The sequence below is a fragment of the Monodelphis domestica genome, chromosome 4 (assembly GCF_027887165.1).
Source record: "Monodelphis domestica isolate mMonDom1 chromosome 4, mMonDom1.pri, whole genome shotgun sequence".
Lineage (NCBI taxonomy): Eukaryota > Metazoa > Chordata > Mammalia > Didelphimorphia > Didelphidae > Monodelphis > Monodelphis domestica.
The window spans coordinates 317,972,735-317,992,289 of record NC_077230.1 but is presented as its reverse complement, the minus strand read 5'-3'; the positions used below and the strand labels follow the sequence as shown (position 1 = coordinate 317,992,289).

Here is a 19,555-nt window from a genome sequence, read left to right as displayed (position 1 = left end):
ATGCAGCCCCTAAACCTGGCCACAGCCTTCCCTCAAGCAGGGTTTCACAATCTAGAGTCCACAAAGTAGGTTTTTTACATTTTATCTAATATTTCAATAATTTTATATTATATTTATATCATTTATAAATTTTATTTATATATTATATCTAATATATTCACATGTTGTATATTTAATATTCATATATGTACATAATATATACTATATTTTCATGTTTTATATATCACATATACACTATATTTACAAATTTAATATATTTTTAAACATACTATATTTACATATAATATATTTATATTATATATACTATATTTACATGTTTTATGTATCTTTATTGCATATGCTATGTTTACATATTTAATATATATTTATATTATACATTGTTAATAATATAAAGAATATTAATGATAAATAATTACATCTTAAAACTCCTACTTTCTGTTTTAGAATCAATATTGTGTATAGGTTCTAAGGCAGAAAAGAGTGTTAAAGGCTGAGTAATTATTAAAGGTCTTGCCTAGGGTCATCCAGCTAGGAAATATCTGAGGCCAGATTTGGACCCAGGCTCTTAATCCACTGAGCCACCTAAATGACCCCCAAAACTATCTTAATAGAGTTGGTTTCCTTTGTGATCCTGTGTATTTCATTTTCTGGATTTAAAAAACTCTTTCTGAGAAGAGGTCTGTGGGCTTCCCTAGACTGCCAAAGAGGATCCAGGACACACAAAAAAGTGAAGTTTTCCAATACTAATAGGTCTATTAGAACTGATTCCTCAACTTCCCCAGGGAGGAATGAGGGCCAGTAGTTGAAGGGGAAAAAAATGGTACCTCTGACACTGATGCTCTATGTTGATTTCACAGTCATCAAGGATACAGGCCCAGCTTTAACGGCAAGAGGCTAATTTTGAACCCAAGTAGTTCTAAATGTTATTAACAGAAACTATGTCCTTGATCCAACAATATGGCTCATTATTTCCCCTTAAAAAAAAATACAAACCTCTTTTTATAGCTCTGGTGCTGTATATTAGGCTCTTGTTCCAAAAAGCTAGAAGTCAGCAAAGTGTCCATTAACAATGACAAATACTATCGAGGACCTCTCAAGCTAGCAGCCTCCTTGCAGGAGCCAAGTGGAGAGGTAATTAAATTCATCCATCCTCTTTAAAGAGCTGAGCAGTCCTGAGCCACTTAGAGAAGGAACAGAGGGCAGAGTCCTGAAGAGCAGGAGAGAACAACAGAACCAGAGAGCCAAGACAGGTATCTGGCACTCAAGAGATCATCTTCACTCAATGGGAAAAGAAAAAGAAACTCTGGCCTGACATGTTTCAGGCAGCTGCTGGCTGAGCCTAGGGTCAAATCCAATTCACAGGCAGGTTCCTACTTGTTTCCTAGGAACACCCTAGACTGCTGAGGAACCCCATTTTCCTCTTTCTTCCCCGACATAAGCACGCAGCACTAACCCCCTGCGACTCAGAATATCATTTTTAAACAAGAAGGCAAATCTACAGTCAAAACTCACTCATACACAAGGATGGGTGACTCCTACTTTCAAAAGAACTTCACGGTTTCCAAAAAGACTTGTCACAGAGTGCATTGTGTCCAATAGACCAATAAAAGGGCCATTTCAAAGAGCATAAATGACTTGTACACAGTCATATGGTTAATATTAAGGATTGAGTCTTTTTGACTCTTGTCTTTCCTCTTATACTAGTCTTCCCTGATGAAGATGGAAATCTAACTCAAAAGCTGGGGAAGTCTATCTCCTATATTCATGATTCCAACTGAATCTACTGAATTTGAGTTCATGAAGAAAGATTTCCTGTGAATATCTCCCTCCCCTTGGGCTAAACTGGCTAGTAGAATGATACTACCTTCAATCCTCAAGTCTGTTGTTCCCTTAAATAATAATGCTATCACTTCCTATGGATAATGGGTACCATATTTTTTGCTTTCTCAGTAGGTGCTGAAGAGTGTTAAGGAAGGAAGTGAAAATGTTTTAATGTTTAAAACACATATTTCTAGAGAATTATTGGAAGTCGTAACCTCCAAACTCTAGTCTGCAGCTAAGAGTTTGTTGGGGGGGGGGTCCCCAATTAGAAAGTATGCTAACCCTGCCTCATATGTTGGTCATCAAAGGACATGCTCCTAGTCACTGGGTTTGTTAGGGGGAAACAGGAAGGAAGAAAGGAAAAGGGATAGACAGAGACAGAGAAAAAAAGAGAGAGAAACAGAAAGGGGAAGAGAGAGAAAGAGGGAGAGAAGCAGAAAGGGGGAAAGAAGAGGGGGTGAAGCAGAAAGGAGAAGAAAGAAAGAGGGAGAGAAGCGGAAAGGAATGAGAGGGAGAGAAGCAGAAAAGGGAAAAGAGAAAAAGAGAGAAAGAAACAGAAAGGGAGAAAGAGAAAAAGAGAAGGAGAATAAGAGAAAAAGAGGGAAGAAGAAAAGGGGAAAGAGACACAGAAAGAGGGAAAGAAGGCTGCTCCTTTATTTATACTCTTTGCTTCAACTTTTACCCACTTTACTGATGTTTATAATAGAATTCTAATTTATTTTGCCATTGTTTGAAATTTCTCCATCTAATACAAGAACTGTGTCCTTATCTTTCCTCCCATCCCAATAAGGACTCTTGCCTTGAAAGAGAGTATGGTATAGGAGAGGGTGGCATCAAGGATATGCTGATAAATGTTTAATAATCAGTTCACTGGGGTTGGGGGGGGTGGAATGTATGCATGACATACTTTTACATTTAACCTACATTATTAACATTTTTTCTTTATAAGACAAGACAATCAAGGCTTGATTTCACATAGCATTTACCATTTCCAAGGTGTAAGCATTCCCACTAAAAACTTATCAACTCGCTAGGGCTAACATACAGCTGGCTTTCCTTGAATGTAGGGGGGTAAAAACCTGGACTCAAACCTTATTTTAGATGTTTATCTGCTACTATGTGACCTTGGGCATGTGGCTCAGTTTCCTAAGCATTTCTCCTCATTTCTGTTATATTCGGGAGGTCCAGGGGTCCTCCCTTTCTTATACCCCTTCCGTAGAACAGAGTAAAGTAGTGACATGGTATTAGGGAGGTAACGAACACCTGTCATTGAGAATCCTGGATTTTCTTAATAACCACTAGACCTACACTCTCCCCACTCTGGAGAGCCTGAGTGATGGTGCCACGTTGGGGACAAGTGGGGAGGTGGGTATCTGTGGTATGACTGTTAAAGGTAAACTGAAACCAAAGGAAGGATTTTAGCCATGCAGGGTCACTCCTATATAAAACTAATAAGAGTGCTGAGGTTTCCTAAACAGGAGAGCGACAGATCAAAGCCCATGTCTTAAGAAGATGTTGGAATGGTGTGATCAGCATATTAGGAAAAAAAGACAAGATGCAAAGAGATCAATGAAGAAGCTACTATTATTGCAGTAGTCCAAGTAACCGCTGATGAATACAGAAGCTAGAGCAGTTGTGGTGTGGATGAGAACTAAGACAAGAAGGGAGAGAACAGATGAAGAGGGAGCATCCATTAATTACAGACTTGACCATTTTAGCCAACATCCATTTTGGAAGTGGGAGGAAAAGGCATTAAGATGAAACCACATAGGGAACTTTGGACTCCAGGTACCCAAGATGAAACATTTCAGAATTATGGAAGTCAGGGGTTAAATAATTAAAGCATTAATGCATTCATTTAAGAGAAGTTTAATTACATGGATAATTCCATATTTGCTTTCTGTTCTGTACTTTTGGACTCTTCTACGAGAATGTAAACTCATTAGGAATTAGGATTAGAATGCTATATAGTGAACAACTGTGAATAACTTAGCTATACTCAGAAAAATAATCCAAAACAGTCCCAAAGGACACATGATGAAAAAAAAAGCAAAAAAACAAAACAAAAAAAAACACCATCTGATTCCAAGGAAAGAACTGCAATCTGAATCCAAACCAAAGCAAACTGTTTTTACTTTTTTTTTGGTTTGCCTTTCCAAAAAAAGGATTAATATGGAAAAATGTTTTATATATTTGATTGCCTATGTAAAATCTATATGAGATTGCTTACTATGGGAGGATTTGAGACTCAAAATTATTTTTAAAATCTTACACAGTCATTACAGGTAATTAGGGGGGAAATTAAATTTTTTAAAAGAATAAGATTTCACTTCTGGGTAAACATGGCTGCAGTTTAGATGCAGGAATCTCTCTCTCCTCATCACCTACCAATAGAGGCTACTTAAAAAGGCCCCAAAAAACAAATTCATGTGAACAAAGGGACTCCACAGGATTTGGGCATTTCCACATTATAAAGGGGTGAAATAACTTCCACCAAAATGCAAGCTTATCTACCCTTCCCCTACCCCACCTACAGAATCAGTGTGCTAGACTCAGAGCCAGCATGCATTAGAATCAGTGAACAAGAGGCACTTCTAGATCCTTGGCAGCTAAGACCACCAAAGACTTACCCCTGAGAGCAGCAAGACTTGAGGCCCTAACAAATGGAAGAGCCCAGACCTTGGACAAGTAAATAGCACAGAAAAGGGCTACAAACAGTAGGTGCTCAAGAGACTAGATAGGTGGCCTCAGGCAAAAATCCAACTTCTTAGCTCCATATACAGAGAGCCTGCCCTTCTCACTCAGACTTCTGACTGGAAAGGAAAAACCAGCATAGTGATGGCAAACAATGCCCAGGAAAAAAAACTTCCTATCACCAAGAAGAATAAGAAGACTTTGACCCTGGATAATTTTTATGGAAGAAAAATATAGACTACAGAGGAAATAGCAGAAGAGGACAAACAAATAAATGCATCCAAACCTTCCAAAAAATGGAAATTGGCCACAAGCTCTTAAAGAATTTAAATCAGAGCTTAAAAAAAAGAGGGAAGAATATTGGCAAGAAAAGTGGGAAATAAGTCAAAAAGAAAAAACAGCTTAAAAGATAGGAACTCCCAAATGGAGAAAGAAGCCCAGAAATCAAATGAAAAGATAAATAAATTAGATATCAAAATTAAACAGCTGGAAGCCATGAAAGTCAGGACAGACCAAACTGAAAAGGAAAACAAAATATTATAGCAGAAAACCAGTCTTTAAAGACAAGAATTGGGCAATTAGAAGCCAATGGTCTCGTAAAACAGCAAGAATAAAGCAAAATCAAAAGATTGACAAAATAGAAGGAAACATGAAATATCTCACTGAGATGATGACTGACCGAGAAAAGAGGTCTAGAAGTGACAATTTGAAAATCATTGGTCTACCTGAAAACCCAGAAATAAACAGAAACCTTGACATAATACTACAAGAAATTATCCAAGAAAACTGCCTTGATGTTCTTGAACAAGAAAGCAATATAGACATTGAAAGAGTTCAAAGAACACCCTCTACACTAAATCCTCAAAAGACTACCCCCAGGAATGTAATTACCAAATTTAAGAGCTTCCAGGCTAAGGAGAATATTTTGCAAAAAGACAAAAAAAAGGCAATTCAGATATCAAGGGGTACCAATCAGGATCACACAAGACCTGACAGCTTCCACACTAAAGGCAAGGCTCTGAATATGATATTCAGAAAGGCAAGAGAATTGGGTCTTCAACCAAGGATCAACTACCCATCAAAACTGACTATATACTTCTAAGGGAAAGTATGGGCATTCAACAAAATAGAAGATTTTCAAGTATTTGTAAAGAAAAGACCAAAACTAAGAGGAAAATTTGATATTCAAACACAAAGATCAAGAGAAACATGAAAAGGTAAATAAGAAAAAGAGGGAAAGGGGGAAAGTTTTAATTTAATTTTTCTTCTTTAAGGGCTTCAATAAGATCAAATTGTTTATATTAATATATCGGAAAATGTTATTTATAACTCTCAAAAATTATATTCACAATTATAGTTATTAGAAGAGTCATCCATAGGTAAAGATTGGGGTAATTCCCAGCTGTGTGACCCTGGGCAAGTCACTTGACCCCCATTGCATAGCCCTTACCACTCTTCTGCCTTGGAGCCAATACACAGTATTGACTCCAAGACGGAAGGTAAGGGTTTAAAAAAAAAAGATTGGGGTAATAAGTGGTCTAAGATGATATGCAAAAAAAGAAAAAGGGAGAGGGGAATAGAAGATGGCACCAAGAGAAACTTGAAGGAATAAGATAAATAGGAGAATCTACATCACACAAAGAGGTGTATGGGAAGGGGAGGGGAAGAATATTATTATAAGAAGGAGAGGAAGAGAGTGATAATAGGTAATACATAAACCTTACTCTCAGTGAAATCAATTCTGAGAGGGAGGAGATCCCTTGGGTTATAGAATTCTATCTTACCCTATATAGGGGGAAAAGGAATTATTTTTTAAAGGGTTGGACGTGATTATTCAAGAGTGGTCACCAGGAATTTAATTAATTCCAAATAGATTTATTTTACAGTTTATTTACAAAATATAGAGAAGAAGGAAGAAGGAAATCAGAGAGAAGATAGGGAGATATCTAGCCTAAGCACTAAGTAATTTACCCTCAGACCAGGCAAGGAGGCTTAGTTTCAGCTGGCCTCTGCAAAGCTCAGGACCAAGGGAAGTCTCTCAAAAGTACAAGTCTTTCCTGAGACCAGTCTCTTCAGAAAAAAAAAAAACAGCAGTTAAGAGTCAGCTTTTCACTCATCACGTGTAAGTTCATTGAGCAGATTTTTTTATCAGCCTCTACTCCAAGTCAAACTCCCAGTAGAACTCTCCCTCATAGGAGGTTCCATTCCAAGTAAGAGTTCCAAGTTAAACTTCACTCAAGCAGTTGTCACTCCCTTTTAAAGGTACTTTCTTTTGTGTCATTTCCCCTAATTTTTATGTCTACCAATCAATCACAGTTGACACTTTTGATTTTAGGACTGCCCAGGGGCAGTCAGTTGATTTTGATTGGTCACCCAATATTTCACACATGGGTCAGAGACCTCCCACCTCCCACCTAATGTGTGAAATGGGGTATTTACACCTTTGGTGATTAAATCTAAAAAATGGGCAGATCTCCCCAGTACTCTAAGTAGGGTGTTTACACTTTTGGGGATTAAATATAAAAATGGGCAGATCTTCCCACTCAACTTTGAGTGTTCTAAAAATAGGCACCTGTTACAATTTAATTTTCACACCCACAGGGAAAGTGAGAAGGGAAAAATTAAGGGAGGGAGAGTGGGGTAGGGAGTATAAAAAAGGAGGGAAAGAGGGGAGTGGAGGGAACTTAATAGGCACTAAATAAAAGAAGGGAACAAAAAGGGAGGGGGTGGAAAGGGAAGTAGTATAAGGATGGGGATTAAGGGGACTGATTAAAAGCAAACCACTTGTTTAAAAAGATATAGCAAAAGAAGAAAGGGCAGAACTAGGAGAGGATATCAAAATGTTGGGGACCACAGGGCTGATGAGCATAACTCTGAATGTGAATGGAATGAACTCATTCATAAAATAAAAGCAAATAGCAGAGTGGAATACTAGCCCAAATCCTACCATATGTTGTCTGCAAGAAACACAAATGAGGCAGGTAAACACTCACAGAATAAGTATCAAAGGCTAGAGCAAAATCTATTGGCCCTCAACTGAGAAAAAGAAGGCAGGTGTCACAATCATGATATCTGACAGAGCCAAAGTAAAAATAGATATGATTAAAAGAGGTAGGGAAGGTAATTATATCCTGATAAAAGGCAGTAATATACAATGAGGAAATATCAGTAATCAACATGTATGTACCAAATGGTATAGCATCCAAATTTCTAAAGCAGAAACTAGTGGAGTTAAAGGAGGAAACAGATAGTAAAACTATACTAGTGGGAGACCTGAGCCTTCTTCTATCAAATCTATTTAAATCAAACCAAAAATTAAGAAAGAAGTAAGAGATGTGAATGAAATCTTAGAAAAATTAGAGTTAATAGATATGTGGAGAAAAATAAATAGGGAGAAAAGGGAATATACCTTCTTTTCAGCATCACATTGTACATTCACTAAGACTGACTATGTACTAGGGCATAAAAACATGGCAAACAAGTGCAAAAAAGCAGAAATAATAAATGCAACCTTTTCAGATCATAATACAATAAAAATAATAATTAGTAAAGGTACATGGAGAACCAAATCAAAAATTTATTGGAAATTAAATAAGGCTATTCTCCAAAATCAGTTAAAGAACAGATCATAGAAATAATTAATAATTTCATTGAAGAAAATGACAATGATGAGACATCCTTTCAAAATCTATGGGATGCAGCCAAAGCAGTACTCAAAGGGAAATTTATATCCTTGAGTTTGTATATTACAAAATTAGGGAGGGCAGAGGTCAATGAATTGAACATGCAAATAAAAAAACTTGAAAGGGAACAAATTAAAAATCACAAGTTGAAAACTAAATTACAGATCCTAGAAATTAAAGGAGAAATCAATAAAATTGAAAGTGAAAGAACTATTGAATAAATAAGATTAGAAGCTGGTATTTTGAAAAAAACAAACAAACAAAATAGACAGTGTACTGGTCAATCTAATAAAAAAGGAAAGAAGAAAACCAAATTTACAGTATCAAAGATGAAATGGGTGACTTCACCTCTTAATGAAGAGGGGATTAAGGCAATCATTAAAAACTATTTTGCCCAAATATATGGCAATCTAGGTGATATGGATGAATATTTACAAAAATATAAATTGACTAGACTAACAGAAGAAATAGAATCCTTAAATAATCCCATATCAGAAAAAGAAATTGAACAAGCCATCAAAGAACTCCCTAAGAAAAAAATCCCCAGGGCCTGATGGATTCACAAGTAAATTCTATCAAACATTCAAAGAACAACTAATCCCAATACTATGCAAACTATTTGACATAATTTGCAAAGAAGGAGTTCTACCAAATTCCTTTTATGACACAAATATATGATACTGATTCCAAAGCCAGCAGGCCAAAAACAGAGAAAGAAAATTATAGACCAATTTCCTTAAAGAACATAGATGTAAAGATTTTAAACAGAATACTAGCAGAAAGACACCAGGCAAGTAATCGCGAGGGTTATCCATTATGATCAGGTAGGATTTATACCAGGAATGCAAATATGATTTAATATTAGGAAAACCACCCACATAATTAACCATATCAACAAGCAAACCAACAAAAATCACATGATTATCTCAATAAATGCAGAAAATGCCATTGACAAAATACAACACTCATTCCTATTAAAAACACTAGAAAGTATGGAAATAGAAGGGTCTTTCCTAAGAAAAATGAACAGTATATATATATAAAACCATCAGCAAGTATCATTTGCAATAGGCATAAATTAGAAGCATTCCCAATAAGATCAGGAGTGAAACAAGGATGCCCATTATCACCTCTATTATTTAACATTGTACTAGAAACACTAGCAGTTGCAATTAAAGAAGAAAAAGAAATTGAAGGTATTAAAATAGGTAATGAGGAGACCAAACTATCACTCTTGGCAAATGATATGATGGTCTACTTGAATCCTAGAGAATCCACCAAAAAGCTAGTGGAAATAATCAACAACGTTAGCAAAGTTGCAGGTAACAAAATAAATCCACATAAATCATCAGCATTTTTATATATTTCCAACACATCTCAGCAGCAAGAATTAGAAAGAGAAATTCCATTTAAAATCACCCTAGACAATATAAAAACTTAGGAATCTATCTCCTGAGACAAACACAGGAACTATTTGAACATAACTATAAAACACTATCCACACAATTAAAACAAGATCTAAATGATTGGAAAAACATTAATTGCTCATGGGTACAACGAGCTAACATAATAAAAATGACAATCCTACTCAAACTAATTTACTGATTTAGTGCCATACCCATTAAACTACCAAGAAACTTTTTTACTGAATTAGAAAAAAACTATAACAAAGTTCATTTGGAGGAACAAAAAAAATTTATATCAAGGGAAATATTGAAAAAATGTGAAGGAAGGGGGCCTCAGTACCAGACCTCAAACTATACTATAAAGCAGTAGTCATCAAAACAATATGGTACTGCCTAAGAAACAGAAGGGAGGATCAGAGGAATAGACTTGGGGTAAATTACCTCAGCAAGACAGTCTATGATAAAACCAAAGATCCCAAATTTGGGGACAAAAATCCACTATTTGACAAAAACTGCTGGGAAAAATGGAAAACAGTATGGGAGAGATTAGGTTTAGATTAACATCTAACACCCCACACCAAAATAAACTCAGAATGGGTGAATGACTTGAAGATAAAAGAAGGAAACTATAAGTAAATTAGGTGAACACAGAATAGTACACTTGTCAGACCTTTGAGAAAGTAAAGATTTTAAAACCAAGCAAGAGTTAGAAGAAATTACAAAATGTAAAATAAATTTGATTACATTAAATTAAAAAGGTTTTTTGCAGAAACAAAACCAATGCAACTAAAATCAGAAAGGAAGCAACAAATTGGGAAACCATCTTCATAACAAAAACCTCTGACAAAGATCTAATTACTCAAATTTATAAAGACCAAAATTAATTTTACAAAAAATCAAGCCATTCCCAAATTGATAAATGGGCAAGGGACATGAATAAGCAATTTTCAGATAAAAAAATCAAAACTATCAATAAATATATGAAAAAATGTTCTATATCTCTTATAATCAGAGAAATGCAAATCAAAACAACTCATACCTAACAGATTGGCTAACAAGCAAAGGGAAGTAATGAATGCTGGAGGAAATGTGGCAAAATAGGGACATTAATGCATTGCTAGTGGAGTTGTGAATTGATGCAACTATTCTTGAAGTCAATTCGGAACTATGCCCTAAAGGAGCTAAAAGACTGTCTGCCCTTTGATACAGTCATAGCACTACTGGGTTTGTTCCCCAAAGAGATAGTAAGGAAAAAAATTATACAAGAATATTCATAGCTGCACTCTTTGTGATGGCAAAAAATTGGAAAATGAGGGGAAGACCTCCAATCGGGGAATGGCTGCACAAATTGTGGAATATGTTGGTGATGGAATACTATTGTGCTCAAAGGAATAATGAACTGAAGGAATTCCATGGAGACTGAAAGACTGAAACAACTTCCAGGAACTGATGCAGAGTGAGAGGAGCAAAATCAGGAGAACATTGTACACAGAGACTGATACACTATGGTACAATCAAATGCAATGGACTTCTCTACTAGCAGCAATGCAATGACCCAGGACAATTCAGAGGGATCTATGAGAAAGAACACTATCCATATCCAGAGGAAGATCTATGGGAGTAGGAACACAGGAGAAAAACAACTGCTTGATCACATCGGTAATGGGGCTATGATTGGGGATGTAGACTCTAAATGATCACCCTGGTGCAAATATTAATAATATGGAAATAGGTCTTGACCAATGAGACATGTAAAACCCAGTGGAATTGTGTGTCGGCTTTGGGAGGGGGGTGGGAGGAGGAGAGGGAAAGAATTTGATTTTTGTAATCCTGGAAAAATACTCTAAATTAATCAATCAAAAAATGTAAAAAAAAAAAAAATCTCAGCTTTAAAAAAATAAGATTTGATTTGTTTATTTTCCCCTTTGAAAGCTTAGGATAGCACACGGCATAGAGCAGGATTAATGTTATGCAATATGCCATTCTGCAATGCCAGTAACCCATCAGGTAATACACACAGTTCATTAACTGCATGTACCCTTAATCCTCTGGGGTTTTTTTTCCATTTAGCATTAGGTTTGAGAGAAGGTACTTGGATCTTTTTGTCTCAATTTGAGAAACTGCAGATTTTCTTTCTTAGAGTATAAACTGATAAGCGGCTAGGTAGCACAGTGGAAAAAGCACCTAGCCTGGAGTCAGGAGGACCCAAGTTCTAATCTGACCTGAAACACTTCCTAGCTGGGTGGCCATCACTTTAATACCAACTGTCTAGTCCTTGCTCTTCTTCTGTTTTAGGACTGATGGAAAGAAACAAGATGTGTTTATATACAAATATATAATTTATTATATGTCATATATTAAATAAATTATATTAAAATATTTATATTCATGTGTGTACACATACACAGAGGTTATAAATAATTTAGTTCAACCCACTTTATTATAAAGATTTCCAGGGAAATGAAGATATTACATGGGGAAGAGAAAAAAGACAAAACAAATTTTAAGTCAATTGAACGAGGTCCAAATTGTTCAAAAATTCTCTCCCATCCATCATCTCTGAGATTCCATTCAAATTTCAAGAAACCCAAATTATTCAACTCTCTTATGTATCTATCAATAAATTATGCTACTTAACTTTACTTCCCAATGAACTCTTAATTAACGAATATTTCTCTACAAAATCTTGAATCAATGTGGCCTTAAAGTCACAACCCTTGTTATATCTCAGTTTTAAGAAAGGCAATGTGTGGCTAATTTTTAGCAAATTAAATTGAAAGGGTTTTACACAAATAAAACAAATGTTCCCAAGTTGAAAAGGAAAGCAGAAAATTGGAGGGAAATTTTTATAGACAGTCTCTGGGATATATATTGAGAAGATCATAAAATTTGTAAGATCCATCTCCCAATTGATAAATGGACAAAAGATAGGAACAGACTTTTTCAAATAAAAAAATCAAAGTCATATATATTAGAATATGAAAAAATACTTGAACTCACTCCTGATTAGAGAAATGCAAACCAAATAACTGAGATATCTGATGGGCTAAAATGACAAAAGTGCAAAATGGCAAATGGTGGAATGGACATGGAAAAATGAGAACATTTACTACAGAGTTGTTGAAGCTGTAAACTGATCCAAAAATTTTAGAGAACAATTTAGAATGATACTCAAAGAGTTATAAAAAATAGTTTATACCTTTAGTCCCAGTAACCACTGCTGCATCTGTTTCCCAAGGAGATCAGGGGAAAAGGGAAAAAAAATAAAACAACTTTTATGTTCCAAATTGTTTTTAGCAGAAATCTTTGTGGTGGCAAAGAAATGGAAATTAAGGGAATGCCCATCAATTGGGGAACAGCTGAACAAATTGTGGTGGAATATGACTGTACCATAAGAAATGATAAGGAAGCTATTTAAAAAAAAACCTGGAAAAAACAAGACAGGATGATCAGTGAAATGAGCAGAATCAAGAGAACATCACCTACAGCTACAGAATTAACAGTGGAAGAATATATCATGAAGGTACCTCCAGAGAATAAGCTGAAAGGTGAAAGCATGAAGAGCTTAATTCAAATGAACATGCCCATCTCTTGGATAATGCCCATCCTGGACGAACTCCATTACCAAATTTTAATTTTTTCTTAAAAGATGAACAATAAAAGGCAGTAGATAGGGCAGCAGTGAACCTAGGCTCAAAATGCTTCAGAAATGTACTAGCCATAAGATCCTGGTCAAGTCACTAAATTTCTGTGCCTTGATTTCTTCATCTGTAAAAATCAAAAGACTCTTCAGGAAGTCTCTTCCAACTCTCTATGATCCTTTGGTTGTAAGGGACTTGCCCAAAGTCACACAGGTAGTAAGGAGGCAAGTGAGATTCAGAAATCTAAATTTGCATGAGAGGGAGACAAAGATGCAAGAAAACCCATCTGCTCCTGCAACAAGCAAACTGGCCCCCAAAACAACACCAAAAGAGGGAAGCACTGTTAGGACAAACATCCCACTTCCCAAGAGGACTTTATGAATAATAAAATAATTCACCTTTATTATTAATTGGTTATATAACAACTTATATTATAAATGGTTATTTACTAAACTCTTAGCATTGTACTATACAGCCCAATTTAATTCCACAAAGTAGGCAGTCTGGCTACTGGGATCACAGGAGAATAGATTTAGAAATAGAAGGGACTTTAGAGATCAGCTCCTCCAAACTTCCTATTTGAGGAATGAAATGATCAAAGCTGAGATGAGTTAAGCTATTTGCCTTGATTTTCAGACTCCAAAATCACTTCTGCTAAACCTTGTTGTCTCTCATTTTTCCTCACTTGCAGATGTGGAAATTGAGGCCCAGAAGGATATAGTGAGCTGCTATGGTCACAAAGTCATTAAAAAGTAAACTTTGGTGGCTCAGTGGATTGAGAGCCAGGCCTAGAGATGGAAGGTCCTGGGTTCAAAATCTGACCTCAGACACACTTCCTAGTTGGGTGACCCCAGGCAAGTCCTTTTAACCCCCACTGCAGAGCCCTTTACTGCTCTTTTGCCTTGCAAATAATATATAGTATTTAATTTAAAATGGAAGATAAGGATTTTTTTAAAAAGGAAATTGACTCTAAGAAAGATATTAAGGGTTTAAAAAAAGAATACTGATACTAAGGGTTTTAAAAATTAATACTAAAAGATAATTGGGTTTTAAAAAAGAATGGTAAGACAGGTACTAAGAGTTTAAAAAATACAAACATAATAAGGGTTTAAAAAAAGAATACTAAGACGGAAACTAAGGTTAAGAAAAAAGAAATAATACTAAGACATACTAAGGGTTTAAAAAAGAATACGAAGACAGATACTAAGGGTTTAAAAATACTAAGATAGGTACTAAGGGTATAAAAAAGAATACAAAGATACTAAAAATTTTTTAAAGAATTAATACTAGGACAGATACTAAGGTTTAAAAAAGAAATACTAAGATACTAAGGTTTTAAAAAAGAATACTAAGATACTGAAGGTAAAGAAAGAATACTAAGGATATTAAAAAATACTAAGATACTGGGGGTTTAAAAAAAGGATAGTAAGACAAATACTATGGGTATAAAAATACTAAGACATACTAAGGGCATAAAAAAGAATACTAAGATATTGAGGCTTTAAAAAAAGAATACTAAGACAAATACTAAGGGTATAAAATGGAATACTAGGATACTGAGGGTTAAAGAAAGAATACTAAGGATATAAAAAATACTAAGATACTAGGGGTTTAAAAAAGGAAAGTAAGACAAATACTATGGGTATAAAAATACTAAGACATACTAAGGGCATAAAAAAGAATACTAAGACAAATACTAAGGGTATAAAACGGAATACTAGGATACTGATGGTTAAAGAAAGAATACTAAGGATATAAAAAATACTAAGATACTAGGGGTTTAAAAAAGGAAAGTAAGACAAATACTATGGGTATAAAAATACTAAGACATACTAAGGGCATAAAAAAGAATACTAAGACAAATACTAAGGGTATAAAACGGAATACTAGGATACTGAGGGTTAAAGAAAGAATACTAAGGAGATAAAAAAGAATATTAAGATACTGAGGGTTTAAAAATAATACAAAGACAGATACTAAAGGCATAAAAAAGAATACTAAGATACTGCAGGTTTCAAAAAGAATACTAAGTCATACTAAGGGTTTAAAAAATACTAAGATAGGTACTAAGGGTATAAAAAAGAATAAATACTAAGATAATTACCACTAAGACAAATAATAGGGGTATAAAAAAAGAATACAAAGATACTAAAAGTTTTTTTTTTAAAAGAATTAATACTAGGACAGATACTAAGGTTTAAAAAAAGAAATACTAAGATACAAAGGTTTTAAAAAAGAATACTAGGATACTGAGGGTTAAAGAAGAATACTAAGGGCATAAAAAAGAATACTAAGACATACTAAGGGAATAAAAAAAGAATACTGACAGATACTAAGGATATCAAAAATAATACTAAGATATTGAGGCTTTAAAATAGAATACTAAGACAGATACTAAGGGTATAAAAATACTAATATACTGAGAGCTTAAAAAGAAATAATACTAAGACACACTAAGAGTTTAAAGAAGAATACTAAGACAGATACTAAGAGTGTAAAAATACCAAGATAATAAGGGTTTAAAAAGCAATACTAAGACAGATACTAAGGGTCAAAAAAATAATTGATACTAAATATTTAAAAAATAAGTGGCAAAGTTAGGTCTTGACCTCAGATCTTGTGACTAAATTCAGTGCTTTTCACACAATACATTAACTCTTTCATTGCACGTATTTGGGTCCATAAATAGTTCTTTAAAATCTGTCAGATGACTCCAAGTCAACCCCAGTGGATATTTTATTGCAAAATTCTTATCATGCTACCAACCTGGCTTCCTGTTGTCACATTAAAAAAAGGCAAATTGCTTGACAACTAAGACATTGAAAGCTATCCTTTAAAAACAAACAAAAAACCCACCAAGCTAGAAGCCTTGGAAATTGTTTCATGAACCCCATTATGTTAGCCAAACCCTTGAAAGACTCCCCAAAGCTGCCTCTGTCAAGCTGCAAAGTGAATTAGTGGCAGCACCAGGCAGAAAGGTAGTCTACTGATTCCTAAACCAGAGCTCTTTCCTTTATGGAGGCATCCCCTTGTGATGTGGCGACTCTGCCAATCAGCAATCTTGGTTTAAGCAGGTTGCCACCTAAAGAGGGAAAAGGCGCCATAAATAAGGGTCTTTTACTTAAAAGATTTCTTTCTTTCTTTTTTCACTGAGCAGAAGTTAATATTCACACTTCAACACTTTCGATCAGCCCTTTTTGGCCTGCTCAATAAGCATTTAGATTCTTGACTAGGTAGACCTCTGAGCCCAGCTTTGCACTAGACTAGTAGTGAAAATAAATGTGATGGATGGGTGTGAAAAAACCTTAAAGGAATAAAGATAATCTAGTGTGGAAAACATTCAGGGGATTGACTAACCCCACCTGGACCATGGAAAGGCCTGTTACTAAATCACAGAATGGAGGAACCCAAAAAGGCCTCAAGGATCCTAGGCCAGCCCTACATCCGGAAAGATGAGCAAAACTGATGCAAAGTAAATGGAAGCCTTTTGCTCAAAATCAAACACTGTTTTGGGTTTCTTCTTTTTTTTTTTTAAATTATAATACAGGCCTTTAAACTTGATGCAATCTGGGAAGCCCCACAAGAACATTAGTATTAGGACTTTCCACATCACACACACAGTTTTTCAGTTGCAGAACCAAAACTTGAGCCAAGTGCCCTTTCCAATCCACCAGAAAACTGATTGTTTTAAATAAAGTGCTATAGAAGTGTTTTATTGTCATTATTATTTTTTGTTATTATTAAATGTTAAATTAAATATAAATAAATTAAATTATTAAATTTTAATTATTATTAAATGAACTTTTCACTTCAAAAAAAGGTAGCAGGGCCATTATTTCAAAATCTGAACCCAGGACCCTTTCAAATCCACTACAAAAATTACATGATTAAAACACAGCAGGTACACTATAAATGCTTATTATCATCATCATTATTTTTACTCTGGCTAAATATTGAAGATCAGCTGTTTTCATATTCAAAAGCAGAGGTGATGATTTCAAAATTTGAACCTAGGACTCTTTCCAGTTCATCACAAAATTGAGTCTTTGGCACATAGCAAGTGGTATGTAAATTATTAAATAACATCAATAATTATATAATAAATTATCATTAAGTGATGAACTTGGCTGTTTTCACATTTAGAAACATACAGAATAGGTGACTTCAAATTTAAACCCAGGACCCTTTCCAGTTCATCACAAAATGAAGTGTTTGGCACAAAAAGTGCTATTAACATTATTGTTATTAATAATTATATAGAACAATAAATTCTTAAATGGTAAATTATTAAGTCATGAGCTTGGCCACTTTCACATTCAGAAACTCATTAGGGCTGCTAAATGGCTCAATGGACAGAAAGCCAAGTTCAATGTGATATCTGGAGGTCTTGAATTCAAATGTGGCCTAGCTGTGTGACCCTGGGCAAGTCATTTCATTCCAATCGCCTGGCCCTTGGAACCTAGTCCTGCTTCTAAACCAGAAGGTAAGTTTTTTTTTGTTTTGTTTGTTTTCTTAACTCGAGGGCCCTTTTCAATACAAATTAAGTGCCCAGGCACTAAGCCCTAGATCACTTTATTATTAATAATATTATCATTCTAGTTCATCTTAGCCAACTTTTTACAACGGGACGATTTGCACCCAAGAAGGGCGTTTCAGAAGGCAGGAAAAGGAGGTCACCCGGTGGGCACAGCTAGAACAGGATGCCCTCTTCTCTCTTATGCCAGCCTCAGCCCACAAAGGCGCGCGCTCTCCCACACCCTCCCGGGGTCCTGACTCGGAGGGACTACTCTCCCTCCCATCGCTTTTGCATGCACACCTCCAGACCTGTCACTGCCTTCCTTTCTTACCCTCCGTCCAACCCCCTGCTTTTGGCACAGTGCGGACCCGTGGCCCTCACCACCCCCCAGCTCCAAGGGTCAGAGCGGTCCAGCAGGGATTACTCGGGGCTGGGGAGGGGGCAAGAATTGGGGCAGAGGCGGGGGTCACTTACTTTCATGTGGATGGGAAAGTTCAGCTCTTGATGCAGGGGGCTCAGGATCGTCTGCTCCACCCGGACCAGCTGTGAAGTGGACTCGACGACACGGGCCAGCACTGTGCGCACAGCCAAACGAGCTAGCTCGCACTGGCCGGAGTCGCGGGGCTCGGGTACGGCGCCCAGCTCATCGCCTGCTGTCCCAGCCGCGGGGCCCCCACCGCCCTCCTTCTCCTCCCGCTGGCCTGCCTGCCCTGGGGCTTCGGACACGAGGCTGGAGAAAAGCTGGCCCTCCTCCCGGTCCCTCTGCTGCTGCAAGAGCCGCAGGGTCTGCAGGGCCACTATCTGGTGATTGATAGAGGCCAGGAGGTGCGCCGTGTTAGCCATGGCCGACCCCGTTTTTTCCTCTCTATTCCTCGGGCAGGTGGGGAAGGAGAAATGAGGGGGGGAGGGGGATTAAGGTCAACCGGGTCACATTTTCCGCTGGTTTCCTTCCCCTCTCCAAGTGCGCTCCTTCAGTTCGCGTGTGGGGCCGCGGCCCCGCCCCCTCGACCTGTAATCAATGACTTGTTGGTTGCAGCTCCTCTCCCTTGGACCTAAAAGCTTTCCCGGGTGGCTGGAGTTGCTATTTGGTATGCTTTTGTGAAATTCTGCCCGCGCCCTGAAAAGCATTTCTTAACCCCTTTTTTTCTTTGAGAAAAGAATAGATGTACCCCCGTTGTTGTTTGTGCAAGCTTTGGGGGAAGAAAAGCTTTTCCTTTGGGAGAATTCACAATTCACCCAGTGGAGGGTAAAATAGAGCGCCGGATGGGGCATAAGTGCAGAAGGCCCGAAGGGAAACTCCACTAGGCATATTTAGAAATCTAAACAAAAAAGCAATCGTTTCTCTCCTAGGTAGGGAGGTCTTTTTGGCAGGAACCATTTGCAACAATTCAATATTACTGAAACTTGTTTAGCTTTTTTCCTATGGATGGGAGGCTGTGCTTTAACTAGTGGCATTCTTTGGTGGTTCATGCTACATTTGCAACCGAAAACCAGATTGAGCTGTTCTGGTAATCAGGGACTTAGGGAAAGGCGCAGGTTTGAGGAGGGAAGTTGGAAATCAGAGAGGGGAACAGCCACACCTGAACTAACTCTAGAAGACGCATTCCTGGCACTGGAGAGTAAGCCAGAGGATCCTATGTGTTTTTGTAAGAAGATCCCAAAGGACTTAAGACAGCAAGATTTGATGCTAAATCCATTTCTATGTTGTGAACCCGTGGGCAGCTGTATAAATATTTGCTGTTTTTAATTAAGCCTAACATTGCTACTTCCTTGATTTAAGTTAGGTCAAAGGAC

At 36.6% G+C, this 19,555-nt stretch overlaps 1 protein-coding gene across 2 annotated transcripts in view; it reads right to left on the bottom strand.

Moving 5' to 3' along the window:
• DLEU7 (deleted in lymphocytic leukemia 7) overlaps window positions 1–18,947 on the bottom strand; it is a 34,165-nt gene extending 15,218 nt beyond the window's left edge. Inside the window, exon 1 of one of the 2 annotated variants that reach the window (XM_007495403.3) lies at window positions 18,236–18,947. In XM_007495403.3, the coding sequence (XP_007495465.1) occupies window positions 18,236–18,604 (369 nt within the window). In that variant the 5' untranslated portion in view covers window positions 18,605–18,947. The remainder of the gene's footprint in view (window positions 1–18,235) is intronic. The other variant, XM_001378374.4, reaches the window with a different exon arrangement.
• Window positions 18,948–19,555: the final 608 nt, after the last annotated feature.